Source organism: Phocoena sinus, chromosome 3 (assembly GCF_008692025.1).
Source record: "Phocoena sinus isolate mPhoSin1 chromosome 3, mPhoSin1.pri, whole genome shotgun sequence".
Lineage (NCBI taxonomy): Eukaryota > Metazoa > Chordata > Mammalia > Artiodactyla > Phocoenidae > Phocoena > Phocoena sinus.
Window position 1 is genome coordinate 58,806,951 of NC_045765.1, and position 26,135 is coordinate 58,833,085.

Sequence of the window (26,135 nt, forward strand, 5' to 3'; positions counted from 1 at the left end):
CAAGAACATTTGGCCAACATACAGCTGTGCCACCTGCACCCGTCCTGGCACATCAGTGGAGAAGGGTGCAGGTACCGAGAGCCAATAAGTCAAGGCGGCTCATCACCCACAACAGCATCAACCTGGGAACTGCTGGGGAATATTCCCAAGCTACTGTTAACTAGTCAGACAAATGCTTCAACACGGGCCACCCTGAAATACCATGGCCAATGCCACCCTGTTGCCAGCTTGACATCCTAAGTGGGTCCCATTTTTAGGGAAACCAGAAAGAACAAAAAGGTGGCATCTTGAAACCCAGGGCTCTGAGATGCTTGATACCAGGGCTTTGGTCATCTTCCAAGAAGCAATTATGTGAGGCCTGGCTCTGTGTTTAATGAAGTAATTCACTGCTTATTTTAGTAGATAATATACACACATGGGAAAAGTCAAAGAGTACTGAAGGTATTCTTTTTTTTTTTAACTTGGGTTCCAGGTAAGGACATGTGGTATATTATTTGCATAATCTCTTTTTGTCCACAGCAGCAAGAATTCTAGCTGGGGGTTTGTTTGCTCCCTAAACCTGGGAGGTGGGTCCTCTTAGCTCACTCAACTCTTGCCTTTGTGGCTGGGCTTGGTCAAGTGGGGAACCAATTGTCATGGCCCTGCCCTTGACAGGCTCCCAGGGAGCTACTGGTCTCTCCCCACCTCTGCCCTGATCTACAATTTCCCTGATCCATACTAGAGTTGATAACTGTGTTAAGACACAGTCAGGGTCACAAGTTGGGTATTTATTTCCAGGTACATCTCAAGGAAAGAGCGTTTTCCCTTCCTTCAGTTAGAGAAGACATCTGCTCAAAAGCAAGTCACAAGCAATACATTTAAAAATCCCTAACATGGGGAAGGCTTCAGGATCATGGCTTAGCATCTCTTAATCCTCTCATTACACAGAAGAGAAGAAGGTCCGTTCCTCACAAGTGGCTCAGGGAGTTATGCACGGCACATCTTCCTGTCTGTAGGAGAGAGCCAACTTTGAGATCTTTTGACTGTTGGTGCCAAAATAGATTAGCTTTCCCCGGAATTCTGTTAGAACACGCAGACCGCAGCAGGGCAGTTGGGGTGAATGCCGTCTCCCTCCGTGCTGATTGTGTTGACAGAGGCACCAGCAAGGCCTCCTGTAACCACAGGTGTCCACACCCCCCGTGTCTCACTTCTGTTTGAGGGGTTGAGATTTGCAAATAACAGCAGATCGCATTTACTGAGCACTTACTATGCGCCAGGTACCTAATTTAGCCTCTTCTGTGCATTATTTCATTCAATCCTCATAACAATCACATAAGGTAGTCCTACTGTTATTCCCACTTTACAGATGAGGCAATTGAGGATTCCAAGGGTGAAGCCACCTGCCCAGGTAAGTGGCAGAGCCAGCCCTTGAATCAGGGAGTCTGAGCCTGTGTTCTTAATATGCTATGCTGTCTTATTATGTGCATATTTCTAGGCGCTCTAAGTCTTTTGGATTGCAGAGCAGGAACTGGGTATAAGTTCACCAATGGGCTTTCTTTCCCAGAGTCAGAGGCTGATGGCTTCTCCACTGAATATTTGTGTTTGTATCACTTAGTGAGGATTAGGAAGCGCGCACACACACACACACACACACACACACACACACACAGACACACGCACACATACCCACACCATGTTTCATGTTTCTTGCAATCCCAAGTCAGCCCTGAAAAATGTATCCAAGTATTGTCAGGAGCCTTAAAAATGAAAAACAAAATTGGCCAGCCTACAAAAAACACCACTCCCAAGCACACAGTCCCCTGACATGTTTGCACACGCATCTTCATGGCTCCAGAAGGCTGGCCCCTGCCCAGCGGCAACTGCAGCCCGTGCACATCGAGGGCAGCCTCCCCAGCGGCTGGCGGTCTCGGGGAGCTCCAGATACTCACGTGGATTTGCCGCAGATCTTTCTCTGGTACCACTGCTTGCAGTTGGTGAAGTACTTCTTGTTGGTGCCGATGAGCTTCTGCACAGCGCACACGTTGGGGCTGAAAACAGAAGCTGCCGTGTCAGCAAGATGGTCAGCATGTCCACCCACCTCCACATCCTTCCCACCATGTGGGCCCTCCTGGGTCACCAGAATGTTCTAGATCTGGAAAAGATACAGTCATTTCGGTCTTGGTTCCAGGGGCTGGCTTGGGGGTTACATTCTGGCCCTCATGACCTAGATTTCCAGCATCCCCCTGAAAATATCCCCCCCACCACCGATTTAAAAATTGTCAAAGTATATCTCATACAGTGATGTAATTTCATTTAAGCATTCTTCTTTGACACAGACATTTGGTAAGCGTAACTACAAACATCTTAAAAATTTTAGACCCCGTGTTGTAGATGGAGAATATCAGCTAAGTAAAAGAGGTGTGCTTGCTAAGAACAGCAGCTTAGAGAGGCCCCCCAGCCTTCCTCTGTACCTCTCCTCCACACTGAGCCCAAACATCCACAGGCTTTAACCTGGCCTCCCTGTGGGCATTGCTGGTCCCGTGGTCATGAGGTCCGGGCCCCAGCACCTCCCAGGCAGCTCCACACACAGACATCCTCTGCGTCCCTAGGCAGTTGCCTGGCTCCCAAACACGGCCTATCTGAAGCGTCCACCCTGGAAACTAGGGGGCATGGCCAGCTGCTGTCAGGACCCTGGAAGGAGATGCTCACTCACTGAACTCAGTCGTTTATTACTTAGGCTCCGGCTTGCATCCCACTCCCCACAGAAAGCCCTCTCCCAGTGCCCCAGGTGACACACTTCTGTCCACCTCTGACCGGTGATACACCCCTTGTTTGCCGCTGGCTACCAAACAGAACCCAAAACTGATCAGGGCGTGTATGTCTTCTCTTCGATTACCCTCCAAAGAACCCTCAGGGCAGGTGTGCTGCCTTGTTCTTTCTTTCATGTTCTAGATGCGGCTGAGCACCAGATCAGGTGCAGAGGGGCTTGGAAAGACCTGCTCCCAGGAGCACCCAGCTCAGAAACATCCTGAGCAACCCTGTGCAAACACCCAGGTTCTGCTGAGAAGTCTGCTTTCCCAGAGACGTGGGCTTTTGTCTTTGCGTATTTTACCCAGTGTACCAAGTTCTGACCCAAACCATGCTCAGGCCATGTGGTGGCAGAACAGTTACTGGGAGCCCCTGGGGAAGGAGGCAGCTGTGGCTTTGTGGTGACAAGTGGGAGGTAGTCTTCCTGAGCCGGACGCAGGCAGTTCACCTGGCTGAATCACAAGCCAGAGAAAAGCAAAGCGGAGAGACGGGCTTTCACAAAACCTCTATGCCCAGAGAACCTCAGGTATCAGTTCTAAATATCATTTCCTCTGATACCTTACAAATATAATCAATAGTCATCATTTGAGATGCATGGTGTTTTTCGGGAAGACACTGATACCGCAGTGAGGGCAGCACCTGCCGTCCCCGTCACATGGCTACAGGAACTTGGTCAATTCTCAAATACTCAGAGTCAGGTTATTGGGTGGGAAGGCACACTGACCCTTTACCTCTCTGCCCTGTCTCTTCTACCACCTGGATGTCACCTCTTGTCCAGTTCGTGGTTCAGCAGGCAAAGGTGAGTGGGCCAAGGAAGCCCAGTAAATGTTAGTGAGTTACTGTTAAGAACCTGAGGGTGAGAGAAGCTGAGGCTAGAGAGGAAACCGCAGGCCAGCAGGGAGAACAGCCCTTATCCCCTTGCTCCTGGCTGGGTCTGACCAAATGCCCACAGCCTCCAGAGGATTTTTACAGAAGCCAACTTGCTTCTCAGTTTGCTGCTCGGCATTCATAGGTTACAGCAGTCCCAGATAACCCTGAGAGAGTCCCCGCTGGCCACACTCCAGCCATAGGTGCTGTTTATTGCTGTACAGTTTCAGAAGTTCTTCTATCTGACCAAGCAGGAAACAATTACTGTTGATGAATTCCCTGCAACTTTCCGTAGGCGTTTGCAAAATCTTCAGTGTCTCTTGTGGATGTGGCTCCAACATTCCTCTGCGGAGTGAGTTTCCACTGCTGCTGCCCTTTGAGACAGGAGCGGAGGCTGGGGGTCTCTGTGACGCACTCCCTCTCACATTGGGGTGGGAGGGGTGGGTTGTGTACACAGGAAATTTATGCTGAAGTTTAATCAAAATGTGCACCCCATTTCTGGGCCTTCTACCTCAAGCACAACAGCTCTGCTGTTCAACTTGGATTTGAAAATCAACTGCTTCAGAAAATTCAGTCCAGTTTTGGTTGTTGATATTTGGAAGTGTGACTGCATTTTTACTTCTCTTTCAGTACTGTTTTTTTCCTTCCCTATAGCAACACAGATAACAGCCGGGAGTCAAGAGACCACATCATAGTCACTAGTTTCCCAACATATTTCTGTGTTTGGACTAAGTCACTCCACCTCACTAAGCCACAGTTTCTCCATCTGTAAAATGGGAACGCACACTACAGAGCTCACTGTGTTGTGGTAAAGATGAAAGCAAAAGTGGTGACGGTGATAAAGGGTGAGCAGGGCCTGCTTATTATTTCTTCCTTCACGTCTTGTGAAGCACACATACATTTCCTTTAAAAAAGAGCTTACCTCTCCCTTCCCACCAGATTTCACTTTAAAAGATGGAGGGAGTTTGAACAAGGTTATCCATTTTGCACAGGGTGCCACCCCCAAGGGCAAAGTCAGGCAGCCCTGTGAGGTTTTCAGGGACAGTTAGATCAGAGTAAACGCAACTGTGTCTGCAACTGTTTGTCACAGTTCACCTGCCTGTGTGTCCAGACTTTATTGGGGGAGGGTGCACACCAGGGACTGCTTAGACCATCCTGTCCATCACAGATCACTATAGGCCTTTCCAACTGCACTGCAAGCAGCTAATCAAGAGGATTAGCCTGCAGGGGTGGGGGGAGGGCGGGGAGGGAGGAAACTGATCTAATGTCTGAACTTTATAATAAAGAGCGATTGCATTTAAAAAAGAAAAAGAAAACCTATTTTCCAGCTGGTCTGTGGCTTTCCTGGGCTTTGACAGGAAGGAGGCCTGCTGCAGAGGTGGCTCCTGCAGGAACCCTGTCAACACCATTGGGGAAGCTTCACTGCGGAGCGCACAGAGCCACCATTCCGGGTAACAGTGCTGCAGGGCATGCTATTGGGGCTTTCTCTTGCCTTAGTGCCTAAGAAGATACAGCAGGAACAGAAACCTCCCAGGAGGATTGCAACACCCAAACAGGACATGCTCCATTGGTAAGAAAGGCAGAGGGACAATGGTGAGCTGGGCAGAGACAATGACAATGCCAGGTGCTCACATTTTGACTTTATGCCTCGTCTCCCCCTCGTCTTTCTGCCCTGTCCCCTCACCCTTCTGTACCCGGCCTAAGTCAAAGGGGCATCTTTCACTTCCTGAAAGACCCCGGGACATCCCCTGTGCTCTCCTCTCTCTTTCAGGGCGCTGAGGCTGCAGCATAGCCTGGATGGCTTTCACTCTGCAGAGGGGTCAGACTCACTCCCATCAGTCCCCTCCCCACAGCCCTGGGCACCTGAAAGGCCAAGTAAGGCCACAAGGCCACACACAGGCAGAGGGTACAAGGATGACTGCTCCCAAGGAGGGGGCGCTTTGAAGGGCGGGGAGCCAAGGCTTTGTAAAGCCCTATGGAGACAACTCTGATCACTTCCAACGGTGAGTTTTGATCTGAGTACAGATCTGCCCAGTCACATGGTGGTCTGGGAACCACCTGGGAGCAAATGTCAGACCCAATGGTATTTGGGCTGTGACACGACTATCCACATACAGTTCTACCTAGTTGTGAAAAAGGGAGGCGGTGCACCCAGGTAGGCTGGAAGCTGCAGCAAAGCCTGGCTATGTGTGAAGCGGAAGGGCCTAGTTTGGGATGTAGAAACACTGCCCACCCCTGCCTGCGTCTGGGCCAGGGTCTTTACCAGGTCAGACCTTTTGCCTGGGTTGGCCCCCTAAAACCAACACATCTTCAGTGTCTCAAAGGAATATCTGCAATGATGATGTCCCAAATTTACAAACCCAGCCAGTGTTTTAAGACCGATTCCAATCCCAGCTCCAGTACATACTGAAGGTCCGTGGGGAAGTGGTGTGTCCCCTCCAGACTGTTTCCCCATCTGTACAATGTGTGCGAGGCTCAGCACACTCTCCTGCTTTTCATCTACCCAGGGGGCAGATGCCGCACTGCCCTTGCTGCGCCTGGAGAGCAGTGTCTGGGGCCAGGTCGCGGGTATAGGCCTGGACAGGTGAACAGGAGCCTGGGGGCCTTGGTTGCTGCCAGCTTGTGTGGCCCCAGCGACACATCTGAAGGTGCTGGACTGGAATCTGTGCCCTGCTGGGTGGGCTCCCTCTCTGCCCTGGCCACCTTCCCACGGTGATTTGGGGCAGAGAGCTGCCAAGCGCTCTCCGCTGGGAGAAGCTCAAAGCCCGGGATCCCTCTCAGGCTCTTGGCCTGAGTTGGGGTGACGGGTCAGCTCTCCCATCCGCTTCCTCTACACAGTGCCTTCTGCTGACTTTCGTCCATCGTCCCCGCCTCCCTCCCTCCACCTCCTGCAGGGCTGGTCCCTCCGAGCGTCCCACACAGCCTGCTTTAGGCTCGGGCTTTGTCTCGGGCGCCCCCAGCCCGCTCCGACGGCCCCGACGCCCAGTCCCTCCGCCCCCCATGGGGGCGCCCTCTTACCCGTGCTGCCGACCCCGGAGGCGGCTGTGTTGCAGCACCAGCTGGTAGGGAGATTTGGCGGGGCTCGCTGGCGTGGCGGCGGGGCCTAGGGCCAGTGCCAGGGCGAGGGGCAGTAGCTGCCCGAGGAGCGCCATGGAGCGAGAGGCGTCACGGAGAGGGCGGTCGAGCGGCGCGGGAGTGCGAGTACCGTAGCCGCCGGCAGGTTAAGTAAGCTGAGCGCAGGGAGCCGCCCGAGGGGCGGGGAGCGGGCGGAGGGCGGGCTGCGGACGCCCCGCCCACTCCCCCTCCGCGGCCCAAGGTCGTTCACAACTAGCCCCTCTCTCCCGTGCTCCCCAGCGTCCACCAACGGGACTACGGGGCCTCACTCCTTCACTCCCTCCTCGAGGTCTGCAGGGTCCTGAGCCCGAACATGCCTCAGCGGTCTCAGGCCATGCTGATTCCCACAATATTCTACCCATCACACTTGCCTCTGCATTCCACACGCACCCCTCTCCTCCCCCAGCTTGCTAACTTTAAGATGGATAGGGAGTAAATCTTTTGATTGACAAAAGACTATATATATATATATATATATATATATATATATATATATATATACACATATATGTATATATGTGTATATATATATATATATGTATATATGTATATATATGGCAGGTTTTGTTAGACTCCAAGCTACTCTTGGAAACCGTGGAGAAGGGTGGGGTCCGCCACCTTGGTACACGCTCATTGTCTTTTTTTTTTTACATATTTATTAGAGTATAATTGCTTTACAATGGTGTGTTAGTTTCTGCTTTATAGCAAAGTGAATCAGTTATACATATACATATGTTCTCATATCTCTTCCCTCTTGCGTCTACCTCCCTCCCACCCTCCCTATCCCACCCCTCCAGGCGGTCACAAAGCACCGAGCTGATCTCCCTGTGCTATGCGGCTGCTTCCCACTAGCTATCTACCTTATATTTGGTAGTGTATATATGTCCATGCCTCTCTCTCGCTTTGTCACAGCTTACCCTTCCCCTCCCCATATCCTCAAGTCCATTCTCTAGTAGGTCTGCGTCTTTATTCCTGTCTTACCCCTTGGTTCTTCATGACATTTTTTTTTCTTAAATTCCATATATATGTGTTAGCATACGGTATTTGTCTTTCTCTTTCTGACTTACTTCACTCTGTATGACAGACTCTACGTCTATCCACCTCATTACAAATAGCTCAATTTCCTTTCTTTTTATGACTGAGTAATATTCCATTGTATATGTGTGCCACATCTTCTTTATCCATTCATCCGATGATGGACACTTAGGTTGTTTCCATCTCCGGGCTATTGTAAATAGAGCTGCAATGAACATTTTGGTACATGACACTTTTTGAATTATGGTTTTCTCAGGGTATATGCCCAGTACTGGGATTGCTGGGTGATATGGTAGTTCTATTTGTAATTTTTTAAGGAACCTCCATACTGTTCTCCATAGTGGCTGTACCAATTCACATTCCCACCAGCAGTGCAAGAGTGTTCCCTTTTCTCCACACCCTCTCCAGCATTTATTGTTTGTAGATTTTCTGATGATGGCCATTCTGACTGGTGTGAGATGATATCTCATTGTAGTTTTGATTTGCATTTCTCTACTGATTAATGATGTTGAGCATTCTTTCATGTGTTTGTTGGCAGGCTGTATATCTTCTTTGGAGAAATGTCTCTGTTCATAAACATCTGTATAGCACTAAGTGTGAGAAAGATGCTGCAAAAAGATAGCAAAGACAAGATTTTTGCCCTGGAGGAGCTCAGAGCAAGTAAACAAATAGTCACCTGGCAGGAAGATAAGTATTCACTCAAGCACCTATTAATCGCCCACCAATTACCTGCCAATTACCTGGCACTGCTAGCCTGGGGAGACAAAGATGGATGCGTGAGTGAGATCCAGGCTCTTTCTGAATAAGTTCACAGGCCGGAGACCCGCGGGCCAGAAAACAAGCTGCTATGGGGAGGAGCAGCTGGGGCCTTGCGAGCCTCGAGGAAGCACCGGCCTGACAGGAGGTGGCACCTGCTCTAGGCTGGAAGGGTGAGAAGGAGTTAGCCAGGCAAAGTGAGGGCGTTCTGGGCCCTCAAAGTGTCCGGCTGGCTGAAGCACGGGGAGGCAGAGTCAAGGAGAGAGAGAAGGGAAGGCATGTCACAGGACCCAGACCCAAGCTAAGAGTCCTGCAGATGACGGAGAAGCAGGCCAGGGGCAGGAGCAGGCTAGGAGAGGATAACATAAAAATAAGCAAGACTGGAGGCAGGAAGGTCAGCTGACCAGGAGGGGACCAAGAGCTTGCTCCGTGGAAGTGGAGGTGGGCGTGAAGAAGGGTGGCACACCAGGGGGTGTCTAGGAGGTAACAGACTCGGCAGAACATGGAGGCTGTACCCAGAGAGTGGCGGGGGGGCGGGGAGGAGCCAGGGATATCTAAGGTGCTATTGGCAGGGGCATGGAGGGAGGTGCAGATTTGCCGCAAGAGGGTCAGTGGTTTTGGACATACTGACTTTAAGTGCTTGCGACTCATCCAGCTGTCTTGTGGGCAGTTGTATGTAAAGATCTGGGGCTCCATCGAGGATCCTGGGATGGAGATCCAAACATGGGAGTCCGCCTTAGCTGTAGGCAGCTGAAGGCATGGGAGCAGATGGATTCTCTGGTTGGGCGTGTGGAGCAAGAGGTGGGTGATGATAGACGATGGAGAGGAGGCATGGCAGAGAGCAGCCAGCAAGGAGGTGAAGCAGTGCTGACAGAGAGCAGGAGGCAATGGGCAGCCCCAGAAGGACGGGGGCTGTGAGCAGCGAGTACCGCCGCACACAGATCTGAAGCTTATCTGCTTTGTGGGAAACAGACAGGCGCTGGGGACTTGGCTATGGGAGCAGGAGGGTGCAGCCAGATGATGGTGGTTTGATGAAGTGATGGCACCATAGAGAGTGTGGACGATTCTTCCAAGAAGATTATCTGAGAAAGGAAGGGGAGAGTCAGTGTGGAAGACAGGGGACACAGTCTACAGAGGCCTGGACATGCTAGGACATTGCTGGAAAGGAGGGAGGGAGGAGGGGATCATCAGAGTGAGGGGAAGGGAAGCAAGAAGAGGCTGGAGCAGAGCAGTTTGGGGCTGGAGGAGGGGCAGAGCGCAGAGGGAGGAAAAGCCATTGAGGGCCTGAGCTGGGAGTGTGGCGGAGGGAGAGGAGAGGGCGGTTCAGGTTTCAGGGAGATTTCAGGGGTAGCATGGACTAGACTGGGAAACCTGAGGGCATGGAGGGGAGCGGGGTGGGGAGTCAGGGACAACCTCAGGGTCTCTAGCTGGGACGATCAGATGCAGGACGGGCACGATGGGCACACTGCGCTGGTGAAGGTGCACATCGGGTTGCCCGTGGGGAGGGAGGCACGACTCCAGGTGCGTTCGTATCATGCCTGACAAGACAGCCACGTTTCGGGGTGGAGATGTGCAGGAGGGAGCTGCCTTTGAAGGTCTGAAGTTCAGGGGAGGTGTGAGCACTGAAGATGCAGATTGGAGTCATCACACCAGCAGGTGGTGGCTAAAGCCCTGGACTTGGGCAGTCTCCCTCTGGCGCGTGTGTTGGAGAACAGGAGGAGGAGATGGCAGGCCCTGGGGAGCACCCATCTGGAAGGATTGAGGGGAAACAGAGCAGGAACCCTGACAGAACCGAGGCCCAGGGAGACCCTGAGAGGCCACAGGAGAGGAGGATTTCAGAGAGCCACCATCACTGCCAGGTGGGGCAGAGGATCCAAGCTGAACCCTATCACTGTGCGGCTCCTAGACTGCGGCTGGCTCTCAGGAAACCAAAGACCACAAGACTACGGAATGTCTTCTGGAACATCCTAATCCCAGCTTGTACCTTCCTCACTGAAGACTAGGGGATGTTCTGAGGTGGTTTTGACCTTGGGGAGAGCCAGGTCCCTCCCTGATCCCCTTGCTCGTTCCTCTCCTCCCATCTCCCCTGGAGGGAGGGTTGGGACAGTCCCTCCCCTGGCTAGCTGTGGGGCGCTGCTTCCCGGGCTGGGACTTCTGCCACTTTGGGGGAGATGATCCCTTTGCCTGTCTCTGTTCAGATGGGGCTCATTCTGCTGGCTGGTGAGGACTGTCAAACACATACTTCAGTCTGGAATGAGTGGACTTTCCTGGAAACAACTTTCTGAGGGAGGAGGATGCCTCTCCAGTGGCTTAAAGTTCAGCATTCAGGCGCCTGGGATTTAGCTCCACTTTATCTATGAGTCCTTTTTCCTCACTGTAGGGTTTATCATTTTCTTTTTTTTCTGGAGCCTCAAGAAGAAAAGCCAGGGGATAGGAAGAACTGTTTTGATGATTTCCACATCAAAAATCTTATCTGCTGGCTTTGTTCTCAGACAGTGCTCATGCAAAGAAAGAGGTGTCTTTGGCAATGACTACTCGGTGAGTCAAGGTGGACAGCTGCTAAGATCATGAGCTGGAAAGCTGGGCTGAGGTCTAAGAACATAGCAGCCTCCATGGATTGTCTAGTCTAAGCTGCTGTAAAATAACTCCTTTATAAAATCAAGGTGGTCCCGACCAGAGGGGTAGGGTAAGGAATGAAAGGAAGTTTCTGGGAAGGATACATGCTGAGAAGTGAGGAAGTAGCCTTTGGCAACTTTGCTTGATGGTTTAGGTTTAAAGCTTGGGTGCCCAAGCCAGGATCCATCAGGTAGATTGCCAGCCTTGCTGGAGTGATGGCATTGGTAAAACAAAGCTGCTGAGTGCAGGCTCTGAAGGCAGGGGACCTGGGTTCAAATCCCAGTCCTACTACTTACAAGCTGTGTGGTCTTGGGCAAGTTGTTCAACCCCTCTGAGCCTCAGTTGCTATTTTTCCCATAGAGTTGATAACAAAACCTACCTCACAGGACTCTAGGGTAGATTACATGATATAATTCATGTAAAGTGGCCAACAGATACGAGTCACCTCTCCCAGTGATTGCACTATGTAATAGAGATCACTGAAAAGATATGATAGGTTAGCACGTACAGAAGCGTAATCATCTGAAGATAATCATTTAATTGATTGAAAACAAAACATTTTTCTGTTTCAACAGGACTGCTTGGCATAGGACACTGGGAAGTGCTCCAAGAGATTCAAGCTTGGGCTTGATGTCTCCCCTGGGGGTGGAGTATTAGGATGCATCACAGTTTTAGGGAAGATGCCCCGTGTGTGTAAGAGCCTGGGAGCTGTGCCTTCCCCAGCCCAGCTCTCCCTCTAGCAAGATTTATAGGCTCCAGGACAAGTCAGGCAATCTCGTCGAAAAACTTCCCTGATCTGTAAAACTAACATTCGATGACTTGAGTTTTTCCATGAGCTCAGGAAGGAGATTACAGTAATATTTCATTTACTGTTTAGATGTAAAAAAAATTCCAACTCTGTGTCCCACCACTCGCCTCCCTCCAAAACCAGAAAATGCAGAGCCCTGTGAATGTAAACACGTTCTTCCACCACAGATTGCTGCTTTGTGGGAGGGGTGCTTTTCCACGGGAGAAGATGTTGCCGGGGAAAGGAACAGGGGTCCTCCATCCCAGATATCCTGCCACCAACTGGGGCTGGCCCCGCTCACTTTTATTTGGGAAAGATTTCCCTTTTCTTTCCATGTTAGACCAACTAAAGAGAAAGAGAGGCTTGTTTGGAACAATAATTACTAGACTTTTTCAGACACTTTATAAAAGTGACCACTTTCTTATTTTGTGGCTCTTACGAGATCACCAAAAACAGTTTAGTTTTTGAAAATAACCCTGTTGTGCTTGACAACAGGGCTTCAACATCAAGATGAGTGAGTAGTTCCAACAAGCTCTCCACAAAGGATACACAGAAAGAAACTGGTTCTGGGTCTGTCGGCAGGAGACGTGGCATTTGCCGCTTGACCAACTTCCCACCTCCCTTTTGCCATCCTCCCTGGGTGGTATTCTGGGCGATGTCAGGCATCAGTGAAGATAGATGACACGGTCAAAATAATTCCCAGAGGACGCTTGGGCTTTCTAACCTGCCACCGTGTAGTGAATGAGAGAGCTCTTACAATTCAGTTCCCTACTACACTCGCCGGGGAAAAAGAAGGGTGGGTTTTGGCATGAGATATCCAATTTTTAAGAGTACTTGAATCAAATTTGGGAGAAATTTTCCATTCCTTGTACAATACACAGCACTTAGAATGAAACTTTTTGAGAAACACAGCCATCGACCAAAAAAAAAAAAAAAAAAAAAAACCACCTGAAAATTTGTACCAAGGACCACATTGGAAATCTTTGCTCTCATGGAAGCCCAGCTCACACTGTGAATGACAGTCAAGATGCCTGGGTGACTGGCAGGTGACTTTTTCTCTAGGTCCAGCTGTTGGATATTTGGTGGCTTCCACTCACTGAACTGGGAAAGGAAATTGTGTTCAGTCCAGGTCATCTTCAATTCGTCTCCCCTTTCAAAGCCCGCAAAGGGGGCGTGGGTGGTCTACAGGTTTGTAACAGCAAGAACTTAAAATAAACCTGTAGTTTCAGGCTGTACAACCGATGGAGACAGAACAGCTGTCACAGCCCTAAAATGGCATTAGGTACCCAGTGTTTACCTTCCTAAATGACTTGTATTTTCACAACTTCTCTGAACACTGGCTTTCTTAATCAGGGCTTGCCAAATGCTACTTGTTGGCTAGAACCCAACTTTATTTTCCAGGGAAACTGATTTTTCACAAGAGAGTTGCACTGATTTGGCTCAGATAAAATATCTTACAAGAGAAGAATCCAGAGGCACTTTTGAGGTTGCTTCAATTGCCTGACCTCAAATACTCCTATGGAGTGATGCCCACTGTAGGGAACTTACCAGACGATTGTTGGCCTGAGAAGCAAAGCTTACTCATGCCTTTCCTCTGCTCCCGTCAAGTTTTCCTGCATGGAGGGCAAACGCCTCAGAGAAACAACGCCTTCCCAAGTCCACTAATCCTCATACCACCTCTGTCCAGCTCCTCTCCATTTCTGTATTCTTGCATGGAACCGCCCAAGGCTGGAAAGCCTGCTTCCAGTTTTGCCTTTCTCCCTGCCCCTCACCGCCCCCACATGCAATTGGTCACCAAGACCCTACAAGTGTTCTTTCTAAATTGCTCCTAGATGTTTGTTTCCCCATCGACCACTCAAATACCCCAGATCCCCAAGGCCTCACCTCTCACCACCAGCAGCCCACACCCCTCCTCTGACCCGCAGCCATCCATCTATCCCACCACTGCCGGTCTTATCTTCCCCAAACACCACTTTCACCAAAGCACTGCTTTCCTAGGACACTACCAATGGCTTTTATTGTTTATGAGAGAAAATCCAGACTTCTCTGCCTATTTTCTTCTTCTTCTTTTTTTTAAATGAACATCTTTTTTCGCCACTGATTTAAAAAGAAATACATGCACACTGAACAAAGCTTGGAACACACTGAAAAGGCTACATTAGAGCATAAAAGTTATCCACCCTACACCAAATTTGGTTCCTACACCAAAACACTTCCAAGGTGTTGCCCTCCCTCTGTTGCTCCTGGCTTCTAAGTCCTTCGTAGAATTCCTCTTTGTCATCCATCTTGCCTGCTCTCCCATGTGCCCCAGGGTCAGCTCTGGCTCCTGCAGGGTACGTGCTTCCTCTACCCTCCCCACACACAGTTCACACAGCCCACTTCCGCTTCTTCTGTGCAGAGCCCTGGGCTACCTCTTTGCTTCCACTTACCTGTATAATACTCTCCCTTTAAACCCAGCTTTGTTACTGAGAAGCTGTGTGTCCTCAGGCAAATTCCTTAACCTTTCTGGGCTACTGTTCTTTCAGCTGGTCTCCCTTCCATGACCTTCCCACTTCATGGAGATTCTCCTTTGCCATGTCCACCAGCTCTAGCCTTTAGCCCTTGGGTCTGCCATCACAGTTGGCCCATGTATTTATACCTGTGCTTCTTTTATAACCTCATCATAACTCAGCAAGGAACATTGCTGATTAACATTTACAGATTCATTGACTGTGTTTTGAAAGGTCTAGCCTAAATCCCTGCTGGTGCAATTCACACCTCTTCCAGTGGATTCTAGACAGAGACTGGCACTGCTTTAGGTGGGTGCTCCACCCTACACCCTGGGCTAGACTGACTTGTGCGGTCTTCCGGGTCAGGCAGAGACTCTGATGGGCATTAAGGAACATTAGTCCTGGCTCGTCTCCCCACCTTCCCTAACCGGGTGTTCAGTTCCCTAGCAGGAAGGCGTCAGTGTCTCTGGGGCCGGTGTTCCCCAATTCACGGAAGGTTCCCCCATGTTAGCTGAAAAGAAAGGCTCCACTTCCTCAGCTGCAGAGCTGTGCCAGCATCAGAGAGCAGAAAGGGGAAGCTGCTGGCTCTGTAGCAGCCATTCTAAGAGCCACATTAAAAGTGCTCAAGACAGCTTCCCTGGTGGCGCAGTGGTTAAGAATCCACCTGCCAATTCAGGGGACACGGGTTTTGAGCCCTGGTCTGGGAAGATCTCACATGCCGTGGAGCAACTAAGCCCGTGTGCCACAACTACTGAGCCTGCGCTCTAGAGCCTGTGAACCACAACTACTGAGCCCGCGTGCCACAACTACTGAAGCCCACACACCTAGAGCCTGTGCTCCGCAACAAGAGAAGCCACCTCAATGAGAAGCCCGCACACCACAACGAAGAGTAGCCCCTGCTCTCTGCAACTAGAGAAAGCCCGCGCGCAGCAACGAAGACCCAACGCAGCCAAATATAAATACATTTATTAAAAAAAAAAAAAGTGCCCAAGAAATTGCTTCTAACTTGACACCACCCTGCCTCCACCAAAAAGCTCTGGACATTCGAATCCAGGGTATAGAAGGCAATCTGCGTAGGCTGGGGAGCTTGTGAGATGAGAGCCACAAAATTTAGCCTGGTGGTTTTAACACTGTGGAACAAACTCATTCTCCTTTACCCTGGAACGAAAGGGCAAAATTAAACCCATGCGCGTGCCCCATGATACCCACCCCAACTTCTCTGCACCCTCCACTCCCCCTTACCCAGCAGGCAGGCCCAAGGGCACACCTGTCAGCATCAGCTAGTGCAACACCCCTTCCCCAGCCTCTTCCTGCATCTTCCTCCTCATTCTTTCCTTCAGAGGCCTCCTGATGTTTTACTGGACGTGAATGGGGTAAATGCTGCGATAAGAGGAGGCGCTTAAAGGGACTTGGATGGCTGCTTCTAAGGACAGCCAAAGCAGGGAGGTCTCTGCCTCTGAGGTTCCCCCAGGTGAGGCTGTGTCTAGGAAAGGCTGTGAGCCTGAGAGGGATGCAGGGAAGCAATCAGGGAGGAGAGTGGATGTGTGCCTGCACGCGCACACACACAGTCAGAGCCTAGTAAAGGAGAGCTATAGCTTACCAACGGGCAGGTGCTATTCTAAGTACTTTGCATGCATTAAGTCATTCCATCCTTAAAGTCATCCTGTGGGTTGGGTATTGTTTTTTTTCCTGTTTTACAGATGAGGAAGGAAAGGCCAGGAGAGGTGAAGCAACCTGCCAGAGTAGTGAGGAAGCCAGAAAGCCAGGGTTTGAATGCAAACAGCCCAGCTCCCAGCGCCTGCCCTACCTGTATCACTGCTCTACGCCCCTCTCCAGGTAGTGTAGCTGCACATTTTTGGAGAGCCCTGGAACTTTCTCTCCCTCACACAGCAAGGGAGAGCAAAGCCCTGCAAGTCCCCAGGAGCCACTCTGGAGAATGAGGCAGCCTTGGTGAGGAAAGCAGCCGGCACAGTCACTGCCCCCCTACCCTAGACAGGCAGGGGAACTGAGCTGTTGGAACCGCAATTTATTTTCACCAGGAAATCAGTATTCCTTGAACGGATCAGCTAGACTTATTTAGCAATCCTTAACAACCTTGCCGTGGCCACTTCCAGCCTGCAAATAGAGTGCTCTGTATCTACTGCTCAGTGAATCCGTGGGGGCCAGTACCTCCCAGGCACAAGGGTCCGGGGTCGGACGATGAGCCCAGGGCCACTGATGCTCCGGCAGCCCCGACTTTCGGCTCCTTCAAATCATCCAGTTGCAGGATCCCCCTCTGATGAAGTCTCTAGAATTTGAGTTAAACAAATAAAATTGCTCCTCAGCTAGCCTGGGCAAGAGGGGAATTGTTTCCTTGAACGTGTGGGAAGCACAGTCCTGTCTTTTCCCTGGGGTTTGGGTAGATAGCCGAAGGAATCTGCATCACTGACCCTGGGCTCCCTGCGGCCTGGGACCTCCTAAAGGGAACGTCCCCCGAGCCACACCCCATTCAGGTCTCCTCTGGGCTCCAGGGGCCAATTTACGGTCGCAGCTCACGTGGGATTCTTCAACATACTGCAGCAGGAGCTGGCAAGGCACCACCATTCCTCCTTAACTATCTAGGAGCCTCTCACAGCCTTCTGTGCTTCCACAATGACCTCTGTCTGACTCTGGTTGGCAAGATGGGTCACTTTCTTTCCTAATGTATTTCACATTGGTGATGGACTAATCTATACCTGGTGGTCATTGTTTCTCTGAAAGCACCATGAAAGGATGTAAAATAAGTGAAAGGTAATTTTTTCCTGGTAATTGGCACGACCCCACCTGCGACAACACCTTGGCAAGGAGCATTTAAAAAAACTTTCCTTTTATTCCTTTTTAAATTACTGATCAAATATTAAGTATCTGTGCCCAAGATTTCTTCAAACGAATGGCATGGACACTTTTTATTTATTTATTTATTTATGCAGTACGCGGACCTCTCACTGTTGTGGCCTCTCCCGTTGCGGAGCACAGGCTCCGGACGCGCAGGCTCAGTGGCCATGGCTCACAGGCCCAGCCGCTCCGCGGCACGTGGGATCTTCCTGGACCGGGGCACGAACCCGTGTCCCCTGCATCGGCAGGCGGATTCCCAACCACTGCGCCACCAGGGAAGCCCGGCATGGGCACTTTAATTAACATTTAATACAACAAAACCCCAGGACGATGAAAGAATTAAAATGACCCCCGGTGTCTGTAGAAAAGATTTGCCTACATTAACTGGCACATTTCTGAAGTTACAGTTGAATGAGAGTTTGAGTTAGTCCTGCTGGTCTACATCATTTACAAAAATGCTGCCAACAACGTATGGACAACCAAATTGCTCTGCTCCAGAGACTGGTTCTGGACGGATTCTAATACAAACACTCCTTAAGCTCATGCTATAAGCCCAGCGTGGATGAGTCAGGCATTCTCTAAACACGAGGCACTGAGTCTGGTTGGGGAGCCAGGCGCACATACGATGAAATAAGTGCCGAATACATGGCTTGATATGAAAGGAACTCCAAAGGGAAGTACCCAACAACTCGGTTGCTGCCGCGGGTGGTGTCGGGGCGGGTAACGGGGAAGAAGAGGGAGGATGGGGGGTGTAGCAGAGGGTGGGAGGGGTGACGGGGGACCGAGATTCTTCCCAGAAAAGGTGATTCATCATCTGGTTGAAACAGAGGCCAAGTCAGCAAGGTAGACTGCAACTCATCAAACCAGAAACCGGAGACAGGGTTAGTACCAGAGACATACTTGCTGGTCTGCGTTTCTGGTTCTCGTTAGGGCTTTACAGTTCCCGAGACAAAAGAGCCTGAAAGAATTGCTTTTCTGTGCGTCCACTCTTAATGGCCAAGGAAAACGCCATCTTCCCAAGATCATCCAGGGTTTTTTTCCTCCATTGTTTAGAAATCTACTAAATATCCTAAGGCTTAATTTTTGGTTCCTCTCAAAAACAGACCCGGGTCTTCTATGTGAGCACTTTCCACTCCAAAAGCAACAGGCACTGAAGCAGGCCCCTACGCCTTTTGGGCTCTATTTCATCTTCAGGGCACCATCAGCAACTAATGGCATGTCGTGCTGCTGGCGTGCAAACACGTTCAGGCTCCTTCCAAGCCTTCTACTTGCTTACGTTTTAAAGGGGGCAGGGTAGGCCAAGAAGTGTACGTCTCTGTGTGTGTCTGTATGATGTGCATGCAAACAGCGGACTGTGTGGGTCCAGATCCACGAAGTGCAAGTCCTATGGGGCCCTTGAGGCAGATGGGGCCGAGTTGTGCTGAGTCGGGGAGGGGTATGAGGCTCACGGCAGAGCTTATAAAGGCTTGGCTTGGTGGTTAAAGTCCAACACAATACGCAACTTCAAAAACATATTTAGATACAAAGTTCATCCAAGACCCCATAAAAAGGCCTTGGTCTGTTTTCAAAGAGTATTGTGACAGTCATGGCCTCTTTTTTAACTTTGGTTCCTATGATTTACACCGGGGACCTGAGCTGATCATTCCAAACCAGTAAATTAACAAATGGAGGAGCAGAAAGGAAGACTGCAGGGTCATAACTGTTTCCAGATGTGGGGTCTGGTACAGTGTCACCCTGGTGACAGTAACCGATGAAAGTCCTTCCTCTCCAGCTAACAGCAGGCGGCTAATGGTCCCGGCAAAATGGCCTCCTCTCTGTGTTTTCATTTCAGGGGACTTGCTCGGCTGGAAGCACGGCCCTTGCTGACTGTTTAGTGGGCACAGGCCATGGAACTGATTCCAGTCAAACACAAGAACCTCAGTGCAAGGCGTCTCCTGAAAGAATCGTATCCTTATAACGGTAGCCCTAAATGATGGAGAAAGATGGGGGCTGAATTGGGGGCAAACATCACATCACTAGGGAAATGGTACATGTGTAGTCATTAGCCCAGGACCCTGTCCTTACCATTGATGAAATGTCTCCTCTACAGTTCCCGAGAGGAGAGGTGAGAAGGCAGGCTTGCTTCTGACTTCAGGGCACTTACAACCTGAGGCAGGGCACACACCCATGAAACAAAGCCAGGAGTGAATGGGGCCAGATGAGATTTGTCAGGAAAGACATCCTATAGAACATGCCCATGAAAGGACTCATAAAGGACAGCTGGGCCTGCTTTCAGTAGCAAAAAGAGGTGCTCTTAGGAAATGGCAGGTTCTGGCATAGACAGTGTCCGCACATGGGGAACTTCACCATGGACCTCCGACCATGGTCAAGGTATCAGTCAGGTTCCAAGAGGTCCAAGGCCGTGAGGCCAGGCCAACGGAGCCCAGGCTTCTCACATTCTGCTTCCGTCCTCCTCCGCCTTTTGGGAAAGCCTCCTTCTTCTGTTGATTTTTATTTGCCAACCCGCTCATCCAATCACAGGGAAAATCAGCTCTGAAGCATATAAACTGATTTGACATACATGTGGCCTTGTCCCGCAGACAGATAGGGAGTAAGCTGCTTGTGCGGTCATTGACCAGCTTGGAGCCAAGCATAAGAATGAATTTCACTGCTTTCTAGACCACAAGCAGCACTTAGTTGTGGATTTCCAGGAAAATACCATGCCGAAAGATCACAGACAATTCCCGCTTTCGTGCCTCAAAAGATATATCTGATCTCAGTCGGTTTTGTCAGGGACCAGAGCTTGTTCCCGAGTCATCTGCAGGAGTAAACTGTGTACACTTGAACAGGAAGCCCCGAAGCGTGTGAGGGAGAAGGGGGAGAGTGTGGCTTGCCAGGGCCACCGTGGGGTAGCAAGCAAGGCTGAATCTGTCTGCTGGTGATGGGACCTGATGGGCCAGTGATAGAGCCAGAGAGTAAATGAATGATCCTACACTCCCGTCCCTGCTGCTGTCTCTCTGCCCTTCTCTGGTCTCGACATGAAAGGCAGGCTGACACAAGCCACACATTTCATCCATCCCCCAGGCCCCTGGCCTCAGCCCCAGGGCCACTGGGGTGCACACCCCTGGGAGATGAAATGCTCCTCCATAATCCCAATTTTGGAATATTGCATGAAAAGATATTTCAGAGCATGGCTTCCCAGGGATTCATGCCTTAGGGGCCAGCAGATGGGGTTCTGTTAGCCCTCTCCCTGGCTAGGCTGGGTTCCATGCACTGCTGTCCAGAGCCAGGGAGGTATGAGAAGAGCTCCAGTGAAGCTCTAGGAGGCCTCCTTTTCTAGCAAGTTCAATGCCCAGTGAGCATTTATTAAAGTGTCAGTAGTGGGCTTTGCATAGTGGAGCAAATATGGGGATAAACATAAAAGATGTAGAAGATCCTTTGTGTTTTCCAGAGCATACCACCATCTGGGAGGGCCAACAAAAGGGAAGAAAAACACTGGGAAGCCTTCATCTCCATGGCCAAATTGACTAAGTCTTTTCTGTTCTCAGAGCCAAGTATGCTCTTTCTTACCTCCAGGCCCTTGAACCCACCGGTCAGAGGCAAGCCTGCTGCTTGACTTCCAGTTGCCCATTTGATTTTAGTTTAGACAATGCTTCCTCCTGGAAGCCTTCCCTTCCTTCATGCCCTTTCACTGGGCTTGCATTGGCCTCTTTTCTTTTCTTTTTTTCTTTTTTTTTTTTTTTTTTTTACTACTGTGGCATCTGTCAGTGTTGTAACTGTCTGGTGACATCTAGACCGCAAGTTTGGAAAGGGCGGGGGAAATGCCTGCCTCATTCACTACCCTATTCCCGGCATTCATTCATTGATGCATCAACTCATTTATGCCATACCTAGAGTGAGCCAGTGAAATGATCGGAGAAGAGAAAAGTCGTGTGTCATGAGGCTTCATTACTCAGGGAAGGCCAGTTGGAGGAGGTGCATTGGAAGGTCTTCCTCAAGAAATGTGGAGAAGGGAAGACAAGAGAGCCACAGAACCTCACTGCATCACACTCCACCCTCCATGAGAGGTCTGGGCTTCCATGGGAATAAAATCTGGGACCCATTAATAAGGGGGAAGGGCATTCACATTCAAGGAGCTCATCCACATGCCAAGACGGTTCCGTTATTAACATCTGCCAGTCACCAGAGCTGGCTGCAGGCCAGGCTACTTCTGGGGCTCCCTCGTTTGATCTTTCAACAACCCTGCTGAGTGGAGCTGGTTGGCCCCGTTTTTACAGGGGAGGCGCTGAACCTCAGAAGGGGTGGGATTGGTCCAAGACCGCATAATCACGGAGCCAAATTTTAAACTTGATATATAACTTTTTTCTATCATACCTTTAAGTAACTACCAAAGATGCAGAATGCTGTATTTTGAGTACGTGCGGGACAGTGGGAGCGAGGAGGCCGCATGGGTGCATGGGTATGGAGGAGGGGTCGCTCAGGCAGGTCTGCTGTAGAAGAGCGCACGCCTGGAAGCTGAGAAAACTGATTCTGCTAAAAACTAGTTTGTCCACACACCCCCTGCAGGGCTTCCTAGAGCCCCAGGGGTATGTGTGTTTCAGTTTAAAGTCTCCATTTGCCCTTGAAGGTCAGTGAGCACTAGTGAACAAGGCTGCCCTCCCTCAGCAGGGGCCCAGCATCCCAGAGCAAACCAGATGAAAGAGGCCAAAGGTTTTCTCACTTTTTCCTCGCAGAAGGGTTAAGTTGCAGGCAGGTGCTCTGCTGGCGTGGCATGGCCAAGTCCTACAGACCTTTGCCACTCGAAGACTGTGATTCAGCCCCACCCTACTGAACCAGACTCTGCCACAAACCAGAGGTTCTCAACGTTGGCAGCATCTTAGAATCACTGCTCACGGGGAGCTTTTCACAAATCCTGTTGCCCGGGGCCACACCTCAGACCATTTAAACCAGAGCTCCGGTCCTGTGGGGCCAGCAGCAGTTTCTCAGCTCCCAGGGTGATCCCGTGTGCAGCCGATGCTGACAGCCGCTGTCGCGGACGCATCGGCATGCCTTCAGCATCCCCTTCACAGCAGCACACTCACCTCCTCTCCCTGGGGCTACTCTGGCAGCCCCCAGCCCTTTCCCTAAGCCAGATCCTCCCAACCTAGCCCTACATACTCTTCCCAAACTTGGCTCCAAAGGCTCCCCCACTTTCCAATCACACTGGAAGACTTGCTCTTCCACAAGCACCCCTCAAAGTTTCCCACACGCTCACCCCCTTCGATCTATCTTCTGTACTATTTCTCGCCCCAATCCTACCCATCTGTTGAGGCACATGTGAAATATGATCCCCTCCACCTGGTGGTGACCTCCCCGCCATGTTTTATCTGACTTTCTCATGGCCCTTCCTGTTTTCTACTTTGGACTCACACTGGGCATCTTCTTTTCCCTTTCCAAGCCGCCCCCTGAGGCTGAAGGCTTCAAGGGCAGACTAGGGTCCCACGTATCCTTGTTTATCCTGGCTCTCGGCTTGGCACACGAGAGCTACTCATACACAACTGCGTCCCCTACCCTGTTCCTTCCCCAGGCAGAGGGCAGGCCCAGGACAACTCCAGAGCCTGGAAAATTCAGGCAGGGCCTGAGAGCCCCTGTAGCGCTACAGACCATCTCCACCACCGCTGGGGATTATCTGACTTGCCAATATGTTCCATTAAATTCAAGCTCTTTTAAAATTACTACTCTAAGGGGAGTGGGCAAAACCCACATTAGGCAAGTTGCATTGGTCTCTGCAACATAAAAGTTGCCTAGAAATAAAAAGGTTTCTATCATTTGTAGCAACGTTAATGCAGAACTTCAAATGTGGGCCCTCTCCCTTCTAAATAATAGCCTTACTCTTTGGTGGGACAAGATAGGTTCACTACCACAGCCAGCAGAAACCTGACCACCAAACTTCAAAGGAAACATCTCCCCCTCCGGCTTACCCTGGCTGCCTGGGCCTGGCCTCGATTCAAGCCCCTAATAAATGCTCTTTTGACGCAGAAACTGGCATATTAGCATTTGGGCTTGGACCGCTCTCCTGTTTTCCCTTCACGTTATGGGGATCATTTAGTGATTTGCTCTTATAAAATTCAGGCAGGGAACCAGATATTCAATGTCTAGAAACAGGATGCAGGGAAGACTTCACCTCACATCACTGTCGTCCCTGTGCTTCTGAGCAGGGCTGACCATGCACTTTCCTCCCCAGGGAATCTGGGATCCAAGCCGCTGCTCCTTTAGTGTTGGTGGCCTTCTTCCCTTCATCTCCTGCCCATTGCTAGGCACACATTTTTTGTTGTTTTGAGCTATACTTGACATATGACAATGTACAAGCTTTAGGTGTACAACATGATTTGATATATATTGTGAAACGATCACCACAATAAGTCTATTTAATACCCATCACCACTCATAGTTACAATTTTTTTCCTTGAGATAAGAACTTTTCGGATCTATTCTCTCAGCAACTTTCAAATATACAATATAGTATTGTTAACTATAGTCACCATGCTGTACGTTAGATCTCCAGGACTTAATTTATTTTACAACTGGAAGATTGTACCTTTTGACCCCTTTTACCTCTACCTCTACTCCCCTGTTTGGCAACCACCAATCTATTCTGTTTCTAGGAATTGGTTTGTTTGTTTTTTTTAAAGATTCTACATATAAGCAAGATCATACAGTATTTGTCTTTCTCTGTCTTATTTCACTTAGCATATGCCCTTGAGGTCCATGCACATTTTCACAAATGGCAGGATTTTGTTCTTTTTTATGGTTGAATAATAATCCATTTTATTATATAAATGTACATACCACATCTTCTTTATCCATTCTTCCATCACTAGACACTTAGGTTGTTTCCATATCGTGGCTACTGTAAATAATGCTGCAGTGAACATGGGGGTGCGAATATATTTTTGTGTTAGTGCTTTGGTCCCCACTCTTCCTATGTCTCTGCCAGCCCATTTTTTATTTGTTTTTTTTTTTTTTTTTTTTTTTTTTTTTTTTTTGCGGTACGCGGGCCTCTCACTGTTGTGGCCTCTCCCATTGCGGAGCACAGGCTCTGGACGCACAGGCTCAGCGGCCATGGCTCACGGGCCCAGCCGCTCCACGGCACGTGGGATCTTCCCGGACCGGGGCACGAACCCGTGTCCCCTGCATCGGCAGGCGGACTCTCAACCACTGCGCCACCAGGGAAGCCCGCCAGCCCATTTTTTAGACAGGGTCCTGAAACGTATCAGTGTGGGTCACGTTCAAAGTTCACTTTGTCTCTGAGATGCAAATTTGTACTGACACGGTTGCAACTGTACAGTAGGATTTACTAAAGAGCCAGCAATTTTTCACATTCTTATCTTCTTAGCACCAAACCAGAGGTCTCAAGAGATATTTTAGAAAGTGTTGGTTCCTTAGTGCATGTTACTTAAGAGGAAGACTTTTGACAGAGACTGAAATGAGTCAGTCTCTCCCTGCGCCTCACCTAGACATGTGGTACTAAGGCAGCAACCCCCAGGGCCCCAGGCTAGAGCTGGGCAAATTGGGATTACATGTTTAAAGGATTATCTTCAGTGTTAGGCTTGGAATGGGTTGCAGAAGCTGCTGGGAGGTGTCCTGAGGAGATCTTTAGGAACATACAGCTGTCTATTACCCTTGGCTGAGGACGAGCACAGAGAGCAGAGGGGTGGGGAAAGGGACCTTTGAAAGCTGCTTCTAGCCAGGGACTTTGTGAAATGTGCTGCTGGCCTCATCCAGAGCCAGATGAGGCTGCTGTTCTTCTCCAACTTTTGCTTAAGTGCCTGTATCTCAACAAGGGTTTTCAGGACACTGTATAACTTCCACTCTACACAGAAACTTCAGCCCAGAGGGGGAAAAATTTGAACTTTTTTCTCTGGGCCAAACACTGAGAAACTTTTGTTTGCATGTGCCTGTTACATTCAGCTCTTCACAGCTAACAGAATCACCAAAGATCTAAATTCTGAACTCCCCCTTGTTTCCAAAAATTTTAAAAGAAAATGCCACCTCAAAGTTCACTAGGCACTTAGAGATTTCTATTTTGAGTTCAAGGTTTCTGATGAGAACTGCAATTTTGCTATTTATCCGGAAAAGCATGAATTAGACCCTTATAGTAAGAAGAGGAAATGGCTTACCAAATACCAGCGTTAATTCCCGAGATTCCGTTTAATTACACAATACTCCACTTCCTCTCTTCTTCAACTAATGTGAACAAGCAGTTGTTTGAAATATTAAATACACAAAACCACAGCAAACGCTAAATGATAAATCCTAAAATTATATACGTGTGCTCTTTATGGGCAAAGAAAAGCATACGGCATTATAGGAAGAAAAGACAAGGGAGAGACTCCTCACCTTCCCCGGGTTCCTTGGAGAGTCTAGAAAACCATTGTCCAAGTTCATTTCTGATTTTCAAAACCAAAGGATGATAACAATAGTTAGCTTTTAAATCTTTGGCTACAACCACCCAGAGTAAACTTCTCCTTTATTAACCTAGAGAGAATAATTATCAAATAAAAGATCCTCTGTTATTTCTCAGCCATGATTTGTTTCAAATGCATCTATTCAGTTCCACATTCAACTTTTTACACATGTGAATACTTAGACATTGGATAAGTTTCCTGTTAGCTGTCACTGTGCACTGCTTTTCAATTTTAAAAAAGAGATTTAAAAGATTAACAAATTAAAAAAAAACCTTCAAAGCTTAAAACAAATCCTCTTATTGTATTTTATATCTCTTATCACAAGGTAAGATAAAACAATCCTTTTGGCCGTTTTCCCAAACACCCAGACATATTTTATGTGAAGTGTGAGTCATAGCGGCATTG

The 26,135-nt window shown here is 49.5% G+C and overlaps 1 protein-coding gene across 10 annotated transcripts in view; it reads right to left on the reverse strand.

Annotated features, from left to right (window-relative positions):
* TGFBI (transforming growth factor beta induced) overlaps nt 1–26,135 on the reverse strand; it is a 69,260-nt gene that overhangs the window by 25,618 nt on the left and 17,507 nt on the right. For 3 of the 10 annotated variants that reach the window (XR_004349015.1, XR_004349014.1, XM_032625053.1), the window contains exons 1-2: nt 6,673–6,869; nt 1,929–2,027 (exon numbers count right to left, since the gene is read on the reverse strand). Coding sequence is in view for 6 of the 10 variants with exons in the window: in XM_032625053.1 (XP_032480944.1) it covers nt 1,929–2,027; nt 6,673–6,806 (233 nt within the window). In the remaining 4 variants the exon portion in view is untranslated. Of the gene's footprint in view, nt 1–1,928; nt 2,028–6,672; nt 7,105–26,135 lie in introns of those variants that run through there. The other 7 variants (XM_032625058.1, XM_032625056.1, XM_032625054.1 and 4 more) reach the window with 5 other exon arrangements.